This window comes from Arctopsyche grandis, chromosome 7, assembly GCF_051622035.1.
Source record: "Arctopsyche grandis isolate Sample6627 chromosome 7, ASM5162203v2, whole genome shotgun sequence".
NCBI classification, from domain to species: domain Eukaryota; kingdom Metazoa; phylum Arthropoda; class Insecta; order Trichoptera; family Hydropsychidae; genus Arctopsyche; species Arctopsyche grandis.
Window position 1 is genome coordinate 14221028 of NC_135361.1, and position 17651 is coordinate 14238678.

At 33.9% G+C, this 17651-nt stretch overlaps 2 protein-coding genes across 2 annotated transcripts in view; one reads left to right on the top strand and one right to left on the bottom strand.

Annotated features, from left to right (window-relative positions):
* Positions 1-364, bottom strand: part of Nuak (Nuak family kinase 1) — a 58664-nt gene extending 58300 nt beyond the window's left edge. The window contains exon 1 of the mRNA XM_077434973.1: positions 132-364. The gene's annotated coding sequence lies outside the window, so the exon portion shown is untranslated. The remainder of the gene's footprint in view (positions 1-131) is intronic.
* A 2943-nt stretch (positions 365-3307) lies between these two features.
* Positions 3308-17651, top strand: part of LOC143914681 (uncharacterized) — a 35475-nt gene continuing 21131 nt past the window's right edge. The window contains exons 1-2 of the mRNA XM_077434974.1: positions 3308-3911; positions 15715-15970. Of these exons, the coding sequence (XP_077291100.1) occupies positions 15910-15970 (61 nt within the window). The 5' untranslated portion in view covers positions 3308-3911; positions 15715-15909. The remainder of the gene's footprint in view (positions 3912-15714; positions 15971-17651) is intronic.

Here is a 17651-nt window from a genome sequence, read left to right on the forward strand (position 1 = left end):
TGTGATGTGTTCGCGAATCCCGTGGATATTTTTCTGGTGCTCGGATTTGAAAATCGGGCATGGGCGCGAAAATGACGAGGGTGTGCGTGGGGGTGGTGGTGGGGGGTGGTGGTGGTGGTGAAATTGTGTACCTGATTGTGATGAGCGGGGTGAAGAGTGAAGAGGGGCAGGGGCGGAGGCCGAGTTGGGGGCGCGGCGGCAGGGGCTGCGGCGGCGACAGAGATCCGTCAGGGGCGGACCACGACTGCAGAAGCAGAAGCTTTCGGAGAGAAGACGCAACGAAAAAGACGCGAGCAGCGGCGACCGCCGCTCGCGCACTGCCACTGCCACTACCACCACCACACTCCCTCGCTCCACACCGAGCCCGTTCCTCAACAGGCCACTCGTCACGGCTTTTGTTGAAACGTTTCAATTGAATCCATGTAGATCGTTGAAATTGTGCAATCTAACTTTTTAATATATAATACATGTCTGTCGCTGAGAGTTGGCATGTTCTTGTACTCACACAGAAGCGCGCGAAAGGGACAGGGTGGAATTTTATTATTGAATGCAGTGTGACAGCATGCTATACACCTATTCACCGACCCAACACAAGCCCATTTGTTCGCGACAACTCTCGGTAACAATATTGGCTACGTTAACACTACCGATATCTACACCCGATCCACTCGATATTTAGGAATTTTTCCATATCCAGTTCCCAGATTACAACCTCTGATTGCTCTTTAGGAACTGGTTATGCGAAAATTCCTCAATATCGGGTGGATTGGTAGTGTAAACGTAGCCATTCAGACTTATTGTCTGATGGTTCGTTTTCGTGTTGCTAAGGCCGAAACATGAAATCCCGCCATCCCTTTATTCTACTGGCCGCTCTAAAGGTGGCCAAACGCTCTCTCGCTCCTCGGTTTTCGCCGTGTGCGCATTTCACACTTGACCTTGTTGGCTTGTTCACATTTATTGTCTGATGATCGCCTTTCGTGTTGTTACCAATGACAGCTCGTTCATATGAACCACGGGGCTGCAGACCTCCCTGTACAATAAATATGCCCGCTATTTTTGTTTGCATTCGGTCATTGGTATGGAAAATATAAAATCTATCATTGTAATTGGGTTGCGATTTTAAAAACTGTGATTTACGAAATTATATTTCGATTTCAATATCTTACGAAATTATTAACATTCAAACATTCTATACCGCGAGAAGAATACTTTAATTATGCATATATGTATATACTACAATAACAGGGATTGTCGCATAGTGTTTTCAACTCATATTTAGTGTACATATAATCATTATGTGTAATGATGGTATATGGTACTTATGTATGTACAAAAGATTGATCATAGGTGTCGCCTTGGGCAACTTGCACTGACATCCATGGTCGGGGTTAATAAAGGTATAATAGATAAATAAATAAATTTGATTATCATGTTTTTTATTTCAAAATTGTAATTTCATTATTGGCGTTTTATTGTTTTTAAAATTTTCCGTAGATGGCAGTACTTGGTACCGTTGTAGTGACATCTATGTTCGTTTTATTATAACTAACTTAGCATGCAATATAAAAGCTCGAACATTTTTGTAGATCTTTTTAAAATAAACAAGACAAGATTTGAATAATGTACTTATTATTATTATTATATCTAATATACATATAATATTTCATGTATGAGTGAGAAGATAAGGATTGACGTTCATAAATATAAATATAAAATCATGACGTGATATTTTAAAAGTGATATTTTACCGAATATAAAATCATAAAGTGATATTTTACCGAAAAATCCACAGATGACTGTTATTTTTCTGTAATATTTAATTGATCAACTTTCAAAATTGTAAACTATTTTTTTTTAAAAAATCGATCTAATACTATTTTATAAGGCTTTCACTAATATAATATGTATTATATAATGAAATATTGTTAATTCAAAAAGAAAAATTCCAAACTTATACATATTGATAGGATTACCATACGTCCCAGTTTGACCGGGACTATCTTGGTTTCAAGGTATGGTGTCCTAGCCAGTTTGTCATTTTTGTCACGGTAATTTGGTGACGCCTTTAAGAATGGCAAAATTCAAAAAATCGGGAAATGACATCAGCTATTGACGGAATACATGAAATCTTTGAGAGACTGAAAACATTTTTTACTCTCCAAGCAAACTGTCCAGTGATGATAATACAGTTCTATGATAATGATTGTAGTTAAATGTATTTCTGGGTTGTGCAAGGGCAACTAAATTTTTGAACAAATCTATCTTGATTATGGAAAGTACAAAATTGAGTGCAACTGATATTAGACATTTTATAACAATATATGTATATAAAAACGGACGCGATGAATGTGGGTATGTTTGTGGCAAGTGTGGACAAGTATGGGGATTAATATTTTTTTTAGATTACCAGGAGTATATGTATGTATGACCATACAAAAAAATCAGACCTTGCAAGTGTATCCTCAAAGCAATCTTCGAACGATGAATGTATCGTTTGAATGTAAGCCGTTTGTTTGTTCGTCGCAGCCCCCGAGAACGTTACCTACCCTCATGTATCAATAGTACAATTAAACATCCACCCTAGACAATGGTTTGAGCCGTCATAGGTAGAGGTAGGACCGGAAGCGTGCTTTTTCCCGGAATCAGGGCGTTTTGGGTATATTTACAAAGCTAGAGTGCAAAAAAAGGCTAAAATGATCAAAACACGGCGAACAATTAACAATGAACGGCACGCCTCCGGTCCTACATCTAGTCATAAGCGAAAAAGGTCCAGGGCCCATGTATTTCGTTAATGGGTCGTTGAATGGGGACCAATATTTAAATGTGCTAAATACACATCTGGTGCCACACATAAAGCCTGGTGGTGTCCTCGATCCTGACAGCATTTTTATGTACGACAGCGCTTTGTTGAGATGAATGATTTTTATGATGAATCTTTTTTATGCTCTCTAGCTTTGTAGTTTGCCCTGTTTCCTGGAAAATAGACCCAAACAGCCCTGTTTCCTGGAAAAAGCACGCTTCCGGTCCTACCTCTACTTATGTACATGAGTTATTGTGTGTATGCCCGCAATAGTTTCTGTAAAAAAAAAACGCCCAAAAAAGGGAACGGGAAAGGGAATTGCATACGTTATTGTGGCATTGCAACGCATGCCGGGCTCAGCTAGTTTTAAATAAAAGTTAACCTTTTCAAATTCAATCGCAATATAAATATATGCATGTATAGAAGAAGCTGTTCAACAAGTAATACCTATGCACGTACGTAATATGAATGTGTATATTTAAAATTGAAAAATGTATGTTATTCCAGTTTGAAACTTCCATCCAACAGAGGATGGCTCAAATCTAACATTACATATGCACACCTTATTTCAATACGAAACACATTGTATTACAAATATACCTAAACCACGAATTAAACGTGATTTCTTACAAGTACAGTGTTTTGCAACTACGATTTTCAATAAGCCTCTATAAGAATATAGTAAAAATTCGACCTTGATTATTATTAGGTAAGAGTTTCCAAACAGAGACCGAGGCGGAAACAGAACCGCTCATCATCGTATCGTATCATTCACACAAGCACCCACGTTGGGGGAAAACTCCACACATTTTCTACCATAACGACGTGAAAAACCGGCGTGTGTGCAACAAGTGACCGGCTTGTGGAGGGGCTGGACCTCATCATACCACCGATTGTCGGTGCAGTGACCGTCGCAGTGTTAACCGCGCGTTAGCTATCGTCGCACGCGCCAAACGGTGTCGCGGAAAAGTTCGCGAGTTTTCACCGCGCGCCCAACCGTGGGCAGTCAGATAGTTCGATACATACCTACCTACATACATACATATATCTGCTGACTGACAGTGTCTGTACACACTGTGACAGAGGAAAGCGACTGTTTGACTTTAGTGTCGTAAGTAAAATATACTCCTTTCTAGTATGATTTGTGTATTAAACTGCTCGTGTTTATCTTTACGTCGTTCGAAAGTATACATTTTACTTTTCGACGTCATGAGAATGCACGATTGTTCGATTGCTATATATAAGCGTTCTATATGTGAGATCAATACTATACGTATGTATGTATGTATATATGTAAATATAGGTGTTTAGTTTTAGCGTTGTAAGAAGGTAAACATCTGAATGTTAGTTGATCGTAAAAATTGTATATATTGCTAGCTCTCACTTTCATCATAAATATTTTTTAACATTAAAATAAATATTAAATATTTATTAAATTTATGTAAATAGTATGAGCGTATGACAAATCTGATATATCTGATTTTCATTACAGGAAAATTTTCATTTAAATTTCAATTAAAAAAAATTTACATCGTTGTACTTTTTATTCAAAATAAATAACAATTTCTGTTTGCAATCGATTGCACGGCTCTTTCTTTACTGTTTTTATTCGCACCGAATTTTGCAAATCGTGTCAAAATCAAGCTTTTTACCAATTTCTATCCAGCCCAACTGGTACTTTTACTATCTATTCGTATTTTGTTTCACAAATTCTTAATTTTTTGCAAATCATATTCGGCAAGACACGTTTCAGTTCGACGAGTTTTCATTGATATTTTACGAAATATCAGGTTTCGTTCGATTAACTTATGCTAAATTCTTGATTTCCACCTTGTGTGTATTAAAAAAATTATCTTTAATTAATTTAATTTTTTATATTAAAAAATTATATAAAAAATTATCGCAAAATTTTCATTAGTTTTAAATCTGAAATACATGAAATACATTTATATATATATATATATATATATATATATATATATATATATATATATATATATATATATATATATATACACATATATATATATATATATATATATATATATATATATATATATATATATATATATAAATATATATATATATATATATATATATATATATATATATATATATATATATATATATATATATATATATATATATATATATATATATATATATTGATAAATAAGCATAAATCTATATATATGTATATAAAAATGAATGTGTTGTACCGAATAGGCTCCTAAACCACTGAACCGATTACGATGGAACTTTCAGGATTTTTTGTATGCATATCTGGGAAGATTACTTTGAAAATAAAACGGGAACGGAAACGGGAAAAACGGGAATGGGTGTCATTGCAACGCTATAATTTCAAATGTTTTCGCGTCGCGACCAACGTGTTGACTGCCTGCGTTTTTCCGACAAATTGGAACGGGAACGGGAACGAGACCGGGATAGGGAACGGGAACGGGAATTGCATGCGTTATTGTGGCGTTGCAACGCATGCCGGGTTCAGCTAGTTTTACTATAAATTTTAAATGATTCCTTCTAATTCCTTCTTCAGTAAATTATTTTAATAGAAAAAGAAAATTCTTAGTCTAATATAATGGCGTCATGGTAAATTGCGGTTACCATTAAATGTGTATAATATTTTTTTTATTCAAAAAATTTTCATGAATATCGAATACATAAAAATTTATTATTTGATCATGTATAAATAATAAACTTATGTACATATAAATAATAATACCTATGTACATATAAATATGCATAATATGTATATGTATGTGTACGTAAAAACATACGTATGTAAAATAGTATAATTTAGTGACTTCAACGAATGGTTAGTATCACAACTAGGTTTATATCAATATTTGTATGATATCGTTTTAGAAATTTCTATTTGTTACAAATGCCTTTAAATGAGTACTAGCCACTTAGTTTTTTGAAATAAAAGAGTCTGTTAATTAATGTCACTCGTTACTATTGTTTCGTTTAGTCACTGTCATTATATGTAGTAGAAGATTCTCATTCGTACTCTCTCCATTGTGTCGTTGCACTAAAGGCGTCCATCTTCTCAAACGAAACAAACGGATATTTATGTATTTCGATTCAATCAAAGGTCAAGGTTGTGAACTTTCTATCGAAATTTGGGTCGAAATCGACGCTCTGCAATTATTTCACCAAACGTATAATTTGATCGCAAACACCTGCACGTAGCATGAAAATTTTAATTTTTCTACTGACCGAAAAAATAAACACAAAACCGATACGTTGTGCATAAATTTTCGTTCGTTTCCTCGCTGACCAGATTTCGATACATATCGAACGAATCGACATGTCCACCTTGCAAAAACTCGTTAAATTTAAATCCAAGGTCGTTCCGAAATGGAAATTCAATTTTTTGATTACTGAACGGCCGTAGGGCAAAAACTTTATGTTGAAAAAACACTTCGAAATTCGTGAAAGTTAAGAAAGAGCGTACAAACTGAACCACACGAGCATAAACACGTCCACAAGGAAGTATTATGTCTACATAAAACGACTACAGATTAAATTTCACTAATTCGATCACCGAAAATTACTAATCTCATTCTGTTTCAAAATTACACATCGCTTACAAAATAAAGTTATCAAGTTTTGCAATTAAACAAAAATAAATTTTGTTTTGATTTAAAAATTCAAATAAAAAATGAATATTATTCATGTTTAATATTCATACGGCAATAAAAATTGTGGTTTCATAAATCGCATTAAATGTAAATCTTAACGATCCGTAAAATGTTATATTATATTAATTTGAGAGGGGGGGGGGATCGAACTGTTAACGGTTCGAATTATTATATTATGGGCAATTTATTGATATTATAACCACAAACTACATATGTAAGCCTTTATATGTATGTACATATGAGTTGAAATTCACATGAATTGTGGGACTCGTATAACCGTTTTACCGTTACTGAACTGTTCGACTTTATATACTCTTTTCGTAGGGTGTCCATAGTAATAATTAAAAGAATACTTCAATTAAGAACATACATTGAAAATTTTGGACATTACATCTGTATAAGTGGTTTGAAGTGACTAATAATTCGAATATATTGTTTTTCATATATAAATGTATTTACAGTCAACATCTGAAGGCCCCATTTGTCTAATCTAAAGTGATTTAAAGTGATATCACTGAATAAATTTCGATCTAGGGAAAAGTTTTGGAATGCAATCCCCCCTTTATACCGTGCCTTTTAATAATATGAAAATCAAAAAGAAAAACTCGATGGCAATAACCGGTGTTCACATGATTATAACCGGTTGTCGTCCATGGCAAGGTGATTCGTATGAAATTTTAGAAATTATATGAAGATCGAGTGTCATGTCACGGTCACACGTCGATCCTTTGTCCCGAATGCAATGGTGGGGTTCGTCGCCTCGTCGACCCACGATTTGGTGGGCCACTTTATCAGCCGAAGATCATGGCTCTGGACCCGTCTGGTCGGAAGTGGGTCATCCGCTCTCCTCAGCCGGAGAAAAGTGACGGCCGAGGCGGACCAGAAGAAAGTGATACCGAGCCAGCAACAAGGCCCACTTTCAAGATCAACCGTCATTCCGAACCAATGCACCCGAAATGCACACAATGCACTGCGATCAATTTTTTTGAGTAGACAATTGAACGATAGCTATTACTATAATATTGACGATGTATCATAAACTTCCAAATACATTTAAAACATTCAACTTCCATAATAAATCCATTATTTAAATTTGAAATTTTCAAAATGGTACTCCTCGGAATAGATTATAGAAAGCAACATCAAGTACTTTCTTTGGCACATACACACATATGTATACTAATCCCTCCATTTATAGAATTTCCTTATATTATACAGTTCAAATTTTAAATCATAACATCTTAGCATTGATTTTTTGTTTTATTTAGGCAGTAGTTCTCAAATATGTATATGCCACAGTGAAATTATATTTCAATTGAAAATATATTTTCACTGACGTTTCAGTGTAATCATTTTCAGGGTTGGTTTTATTCATTTAAGATTAAATTGTTAGGGTTGGTATTATTTAAGGGTAAGGTTAGATTAGGTTAAGTAAGGGTTGGCCCTATTCATTTAAGATTAGATTGTTAGGGTTGGTATTATTTAAGGGTAAGGATAGATTAGGTTACGTAAGGGTTGGCCCTATTCATTTAAGATTGGGTTGTTAGGGTTAAATTTATAGAGTTAAACGTTGTAAATTAATTGTTTGATAAATTTTCACTGCTTGAATTGGTGAAAATATATTTTCACTTGAAATATGCATTCACTGTAACATATACACATAAGAAATTAATTAAATTTACACACTAGCTGCGTTATTCTTTATTCTTCATGATAGGATATCAATGCTCAATTACATTGTTAACGATTTTACAATCGCCTTTTTTTTTTTAAAGAGAACTGTTGTCTGTTGTTTTTTATTTGGATAGTAGATATTGCTATTTCTCTTGATGAAATTATTGTATTACATGTATAGTTCCAGGAAATGTTGGTATTCTAGGCTAGCGTATAAAGCTAGCAACTGAGGGGGTCACGGATTCGAGCCCCAGAGTAGTGGTGATGCTGGCCAGACCTTGGATATATCATCGATATACTGGCAGAAACATACCAGTATACCGACAATATGTGATATTAGGTCGATTGTTTCTTATTAGAGCGAAGACATACAGAGTGGTACGCGGCACGTGTTTTTTTTATAGATAGTTTTGCACATGTAAAAAAACCCTACTACGCCTTATATGGCAGGCCAAAACTCACCTCCTGGAGTGTTTTCGGTGATATATTTTCCTTGTATTTCACAAGTTTGACAGTGATCGATAACGGTGATTCCCATATTTGAATAAATGTAGGAGAGACTTGTCGAAATAATAAGATGGTGCGAAATAATACTGACATTAAGACACGTCCATTCACAGCTGGAGTCTATCTAGGCATGCCATGCCTTGCGATTCTGTATGTTTGCTCATTTTGAGTTATCCAATTTATGGACACCTACCCTCTATTCGTCACCTCTACAGTATGCACATATATATGTATAACTTTGGCCATATGTGTCGCCTTGAGGCAAACCTGTAATGACACCATGGTAAATATAAAAAAAATCTATTGACAATATAAAAATTTTCATCTCCTTACCCTCATAGTACTTCAAATGCTTCGCATTACTTCTGAGATTTTCCCCAATAGATTACTGGGTTATATCCCGTGCTAATATTTAATACTGCTGGTTATACTTGGATATTTGTGACTCCAAGTCAATCACTTCTTATCAATTTATATGATTTTCATTGTTGAAACGGTCCCTCAAATTGGCAAAAATCGTCCGACCTGTTGACAAAAATATCTGAATTTGATTTATGTACAATATGTAAAATTTATCTACTAGTCTAAATCCATAGATGTCTCAATTAATTAATTAATTAATTGTTAATTTGGTGTTCTTCGGCCTCTCGAAATACTGTGATATATGTAATAAAAATGCTGCAATGTTTGTAATTAATTGTCTAGGAAGGCACATTGAGGTCTACCTGTAAGGCTTTCCTCGTTTATATCTATCTATGTATGTGTGTAAAATAGAATATCCTTTACGATAAATACATCACTAGTTCCAATATTGCGATATATTTAAAATGGTGAAAAACAAACACGAAATAAATATTTTGTATGAAATCAAATATTATCTATTTAAAATTATGAAAACTTTCGCTAGCACTGTCATTTTCACGAAATACGAACATTTTCACTCGGCATCTGGTCTCGCTAAGGTGGCTTCTCGAAAAAGGCATTCACTCGATTTCAAATCAAACTCGAAGCTATAAATTCGACTTTTGCTAAATAACTATCAGGTTTTGCTAATTGCTTATATCATCACACGTGAGTTTCTCAAATCGGTCCGACACTCAATCAATTTCTATCGTGACCTTTTGCACCTGTGATTAAATTGCCTAGAGATTCTACTTGACACTTCAAATCACCCATTACGAGCACACAAACACATACATTGTACATGTAATATTTGTACAAGGCGCAAACTAAACCGCACATTCAATATTGTCGCTGACATTACTTTCACCGCGAATGTTACAGCCACGTGGTAATTAACTAAATCCAATAAGTAACTATTCGTACGAAGCTTGTTTATTTTAAAAATATTATAAGTTGAATCAAGTACTTATATAAAATCGACCGCAAGTTTAATCGGTCGATCTCGACTGTCAAAAAACAGTCTTGAACTTACGCTGTCATGCTGAAGGCCGTCATACCAAAACAATGGTAATTTTTTCTGTCGTGTTATTTAATTTTTTAACAGTAGCGTGTCTATTGCGTTCGTTTGATAATGGTATGGCACGTTGTCTTCAAGGACTGTTGTTATTGTAATATGTATTTATGAATTGCTATATCTATTACTTGTATGATATTTTCATTGAATTTGCTATAGGCGAACGCAACAACTATGTACGTATTAAGCAATTAGCGTAAATGCATATATGTACTTGTATGAAATGGGTTAAGGTTCCTGATTTTGCTGATTTGTAGTATATTATATACTACATATGCTGACCATACATCCATTATTTAAGAGGACAGTCCTTTATTTCACTGCTCTGTTCTATAGATTTATTTATTTACTAAAATTGCCGCTTTGTCTTATATTTTGTAATATCGACTAATATTAACACGGAAATATTTAAAGATATGTATAATTCATTAATTGTATCAAACTTGTATTGATTACACTGAGCAACTAAACAATTACCGGAGCGGAGACTAATCAATCTTTACTAAATTTGATACACTGAATTAGAATATGCTAATGATTTTTGTTGGTTTCTTTTGTCAGTGAGATATGAGCGTTTAAAATAAATGCGTAATTTTTACATTTTTTTGGCTTTTACAGTCTTCAACTCAAAATCTAGTATAGCCATGTAAAAAAAAAAGTATTGGAATCAGTAGTTAGGCGTTTTTCCTATTGATTGTGATTTTTCAATGCTTTAAAATACTTATAATTAATTATATAGCGCTTTTTAAAAGTCAAAAATATATATTTTTTTTACACATTTTTTTCGTTATGTTAATAAACTTATTTTGTTTCACTTGACCACGTGAATGTTTCACTTGACCACGTTTATAAGGATTAATTTTCTATCTCAATATTTTTTTTATCTAAACTTACTAATTCGAGTGGTAAATGCCCTTTAAATTTCAATCATTTTAAAATTTAAAATTCATTATTTTGTATTTTATAATAAACTTGTTGTTTTACCCGGCTTCGCTCGGTATTTGTAATAATGTAATAGTAAATATTCATTTTTTTTTTTATTAAATTTATTTGAATCGAAAAAAATATAATATTCCTCTAATTGAATTGTCATCCTAGAAACTTTGTTTTGTTTACGAAGTTCTCAACCAAAGATACTTACATATATACATACAAACTTACATACAAAGTCTCTATCAAAATTATATATTAGATGATATAAACTTCTAAAGCATTTTTGAAGTTGTAAAAATAATCTTTCTTCCTTTATTTTCTCCAAAAAAATATGGTTACCGTAACTACATACATACATGTATATGCGTCAATAAATCTGATGTATACAATACCCGCATGAAATTTATCACAATGAAAAGTACAAATGATGCAATAGTATGTACATACATACATATGTAATTTGAATCTTTTCACTTATGCTTTATACAACGGGTTTCTGAATTGTTTACAACGTAAGGTGTAAACTAAACAAGTTCAAACGAATATATTTTGCAAACAATTACTGTTTTCAAAAATTTTAATGAGATATTTCGCACACCATATTTTGCTCATGCGGTGTCGAAACAGTTCACAATCTCGATAAAAATTTAAAATATGAAATATTTACCATATATAATGATAATTTATACGGAAATACGTTCACACTTTTCAGCCCTGAATGAGTCACTTTCTCACGTCATACGAAACAAAACAATCTGCGAAATGCTTCCTTGGAGCACAATTTGATCCACTTTCCCTTGCTTTCTCATATTGCCATAGATGCAATTATTTGGTCACATCCTGCATTTTATTAAAATCAAGTGCTTGTTTTTAGTCATCCACACACTTTCTTTTACACACATTTTTTTTTTGAATGATCTAAATTTAATTGACCTTTCAAGAGCAACGAGCTCCCTATTTGCAACGAACAACAAACGCCTCTCACTTTCAAATTGCACATTAGATTAAATTGGAAAATTGCACTGTTTTGTTCTACGAATAAATTTATACTGCGTGTATTTATTCCTTAGTAATTGTCATATCCGCAGCATGTAGTCCAAGTGCTTGTAACACTAGGGGGATTGTCCCACTTGCGAAACTATTTTTATATAGAAAATCCTTGCATGTCACAACTGCCATTGTTGTAATGCATCTACTTAGACTTTTGCTCAAGTTTGAAATAAAACACACTTTCGAAACTTTTGGCGCTGAATTGCAAACTGTTAAGAGTTTGGACTAGGTTACTGTACTGCACTAGAATAAAAAGAATAAATTAGAATGGCGATTTTGTTAACATGCTCTGAATGTTATGCACAAAATTGGCGCGCTTGAGGTCGACAAACTGATCTATCTGAAACAAATGAGCTGTTGAAATTCGAAGTACCCGATCGAGGAAATAAAGCGATTGGTTCTGCTTAAAATGCGTGATTGTTTCTCTTTTTTGATGGTAAACGAAAAAATGAGTCGCGAAAAATGGTTTATAATCAATTCATGTTGCCAGGTTGAAATACAGATACATAAAAAGTGATTTTACGGACGTCTTACGGAAAGAATTCGCGAACGAAACATTGGAAAACCGCAAGACGCAAATCTACATAATCATGACGCATATGCTTTTTCGTTCATCGATTCTTTTGACGAATCATTTTGTAGATCCAGAATCCGGATGTGGCCATTACGAAATATTATATTATATTATACACACTCGAGGATGTACCTTTAGATAATTTCACCATATTAGGCATGTGTACCTGGTGAGAGAAATTTTTCTCGATTTGACATACAAAGTACACACCGTTATCTCCGTCGTCACTTTACAAGCTGCAAATGGGTCGAAAAATACATAAAAAAATGATTATTCAATTCAATTTGTCCCCATAGCAATCGATGAAGACTTAACGAACGTGTCTTATCTCCTTGAGAAGCAACACTTTGACCGACTATGATGGGAAATTGAATGGTACAATTAATATGAGCATGCAAATTGAATTTCCATAATCTGTGAAATATGGTATTATTATATGATACAGCTGCCCAAAACGGAGCCAAAAACTGATATCGGATGCCGGGTACTAGGTAATTTGAGATGTAGGAATTGAATGGAAAATCTACAAAGTCTCGTTCACGGCCGAATCGCTAAGCAAAAACAGATACTTTGCCGAAACAAAAGTAAAGTGAAATCGAACATTTCGCGCTATTTGTCCGAGCAAACATTACAATTACAAAGCAACTACAAATTATACAAGACAAAGCTGAACATTAGAATCTGTCGCTCTACACATATAAATTTGTTCGGTTTCGATCTGCTCACACATACATTAAGTCACCAGTTGCTTTTCGTGGAATTTTCCGAACAGATCGGTTAATTATTTGGGGATTTTCCCGCTTCAACGACACTCAGGTAAAAAATCAATACTTAGAAAGCGAATTTTTACCCACCGTCGATCGTTTCCAAATATTTTGAAAATGTTTTCTAAACATTATTAGGATGTTGAACTTCCGGTGAGCGATGTCATTTCTTGTCATCGGCGGATGTTTCGATACGGAAAATGCGTGTTTGTTTCTATACGCCTCAAAGAATACGCGGTCTGTGTCAACAATAAGCCTCTTCACAAGTGAAAGTGTACAAATAATCGTAAGATATACGATAATGAAATGTCTAAGATGTTATATTTCTCTATGAGGAATCTGTACACTTGTCACTTCACGCAAGAGACTCTATGCAACCGCACAATGTGTTGTTAACGAACGTCGTTTCCTATGTATATTCACCATTACGTTGTGTAATAAATAATTCGCATCAAGACGTTTATTCAAACCCACTCATGTCTTTTAATTATCAATTCAACATTAAAAAGATGATTTTTTTCCTTCATACATAGCGGTTTTGTAATCGTGAAAGGTTGCGTTATTATGGAGATTTATTACAAACGATACTATCTTTACATCGGACCGTTCGAATTTCGCTACAATTTTTTGCACAATACAGATTGAAAAACAAACTATAACTGTTAATTGAGCACCGTTAATACAAGACGTTGGGTTGATTGAAATGGCGTACTTATGTACTAATTAACGTCGTTAAATGTTTGCCGTTATTTAGCTAAGCATACAATTTCCACGGTCAAGACTTGCAAGTTCAACAGAACTTGTAAAATATATTCCAACTGGCGTTTTAGGTCATTTATATTTCGAATAAAGTTCAAGGAGTAAATTATATATCTACAATCGCAAATACACATTCAACAATGTGCCCCAATCATATATATAAAGACGGTAATCTGTGTGTGTGTGTGTGTGTGTGTGTGTGTGTGTCCTAACTCTCGCCGAACATAATGAATGAATCGATAAAAATCGATAAATTCATTTTTCGACGAGACGACTTTGTCGCGACTCGAACCGATCACCCCAAATAGCCTGAATATACATAGGTCTAAATTGAGCTAATGGTCACGAACATCACGCCAAATCCAATTCTTCATTTCGCATTAATTGAAATATTCCTTCTCGCCATATAAAAATACGTAATTTTAATAATTTCATTTAGCTAGGTTTTGAACCATTTTTTTATGTATTTATTTTTAATTAAATTTAAATTTAAATTTAAATTATTTATATTTTGACGATATTCGAGAAAAAAAATGATTTCATTCACTGCGGGCGCCGGGAATCGAACCTCGGACCCTCCGATCCAAACGCGATGTTCTCACGAGCCCACGCCGAACGCCATATCCTCGCCCAAAATACTTGTTGTAAATACACATCATATGTACATATATGCACGTAATTTGATATGTGTAATAATAATATTCAACGTTACGAGGTCAATGACCGTTTGCGTATAATCGGAAAATATTACATTTTGTTAACTTTAATTAACATTTTGTTAACGTTAACTTTAAGAATTGAAAATTATTACAAATGAAGAATTGAAAACTATATATGAGAGTCTACGAAAATAACGGTTCCGGTTCCGGATTTTTTTTTAGTTTTATACGAGTATATAATAATTTTATACCCATGCGATGATATTTCATCGGGCTATTCACTAGTTGTAACATAACAGTTTTGACAGGTCTGATGTTTTTACGATTCAATAATGCGTTAATATAGTTGGAATGTAATTTGCTTATGAATCAACTTACGTGGGTTAGACGGAATATATTTCAATTAGTCAAAATATAATACAACTGAAAATACACTTGTTACCAGGCTAGATGTAATATATTCCAACTAGTCAAAATATATTACAACTGTAAGATACACTTCAACTGAACATACATATATATGCACAATGTACAATTGTACTACATACATATGTATAATACATAGATAGTGAAGTATTAGATTATTCAAAATTAACCTCAAAATTCAGACACCTGTGTACACATGTATGTAATAGTGAAAATCACTTCGTATACGGATCCGGAACAAAGCAAGAATTTGCATATTAAATCATTTCTGTCATCAGTTTCCAGTATTGCTCGTTTCGTAACATAACTGTGTATGTATGTACATATAATTGAATCTGCACCGGATGAATGATAATATCATTTGTTCGACCCAGTCGTGGATTACGAAAATTATGTAATAATTATGCATGGGTAATCTTTATGTTGCAGTGTCATCGGTCGGCTAGTCAATCTGGTGCACGGCTGTCGATCCTCGAGTCCATCTGGCAATCCGTCTTGTGGGTGCTCGACGGTGAAAGTGGAATCCGGTGTTAATAAGTGGTGCTCGATACGACGACAACAACAGTAGCAGCACTAGTTGAGTGGGGACAAAGTGACGACGATATGTGCTGATGGAGAAAGGAAATGCGCGTGTTTCTGGAGACAATCGTCGTAATAATCACTCTTCACGGATTCGTCAGAGCTGGTGAGTTTTTCCTCTGATATCCTATTCCAAGCTATTTCCTTTCAATGAACGGCTTTTCCATGTTTATTTTGGATGAACGTATGACAGCAACGTTTGTTTAAAGGTTTTGGATCTGAACGAGATTAGCAAGAAAGTTTAAGGTTTAAGTAAGCTGAAAAGTGTTTCCATTATTATCATATTAATTGTTTGTTGCTCAACACTTAAACACAGATTGCAGTGCTAAAGTTGATCTTTGAGTCTTCACCTTCAGACACAATAAAATACTGGTATGTTGGTTAGAACTTATACAGCATATTCTTGTTGGATAGTAAAGGTACTCAAATTTGCTAAAATGTTATAGTTGAACGATTCATATCTGAGAACTAACTTTGCCATTAGTATTTTTATTTTCTTTTTCACCTCATGTTTGAGGTGTGAAGTTAGATGTGAAGCTACTTATATTAAATATATATTATATATTGATAGAGCAATATAAGATAGCTTTAAATGTTGTGGAAATGTATAAATAATGAATGTGTATAAAAATATTTTTCTTTATTTATGTATATGGTGTTGATAAAACTACTGTTGCGTACGGGTGGGTGGAGGATCCAAGTAAAAGGCCAACAGTCATTTCACAGCATTTATTGATGATTAAGGAGATACACGCAGTGTCACTGCTAAGTCCAGAATGAATTATATCGCCTACGTACCGCCTTATAAAGGGTAGATCTCTCAGGACGCCTAATCTGTTTACCTGTTGTATAGTCACGTATTCGGATATGTATTTCCAAGACATTGGGTCTTCCCGTACCGATTCTGAGAAATAACTAATAACGGTCATTGTTTAGCCTAAATGCACTTAGAGTCCAGATATAATCTTTGGAAGTAAGTGCATGCATTTAGTTAACCGATAACAGATATCCGTTGGTCTAAGTACAATTCGCTCAATCCACGGCGTACGTAACACTACCTTAGAAACGCACTTCATATACAATATGTTATCTTAGCGCTACATATACATATTTCAAATATACATATATATACTTATGTATGTACATGTATGTACATGTAATATGTTCAAAACACATTACTAAATAAAAAAAAAAAAACATATAAATATTGCAATGATAAATGACTTGATCTGTTTTCATTGTACGAACTTTAAATATTGTCTTTGACCATATGAATGTGATTTCTTTATTTATTTACCAATTTTTCCATGTGAGCCTACTCTTTTAAAGCTTTCGATATCTATTCTTGATACTATATCTTCAATTCAATATCGTACTTTATGAATATTATTATGTGTACAATTGGTACAGGCAGTGAAACACTTCCACGATAATCATTTTCGAAGCTTAATGGTATTTTATACTGAACTTATCTGGGTGAGACTACTTAGATCTTATTCTTCTTCTCATGGCATTTCCGATTCAGGCGTTAGCCTCTTCCCAATTTTGAACAATTTGTTGGAATTGTTCCCGACTTCATGTGGTGTGAAATATTTTCTCCATAGAAGTTAAACCTGTCCAGTTTTTAATGTTCCGCAACCAAGACAGGCATTTACGACCTACTCTGGGACGTCCCTCGATTTTTGCCATCCATAATGGTTTGTAATAACACTCACTCTCTATTCATTTAGTGTCGTTTGTCACCCGTTCAATCCACTAAGACAGTGTCGTTTGTCACTCGTTCAATC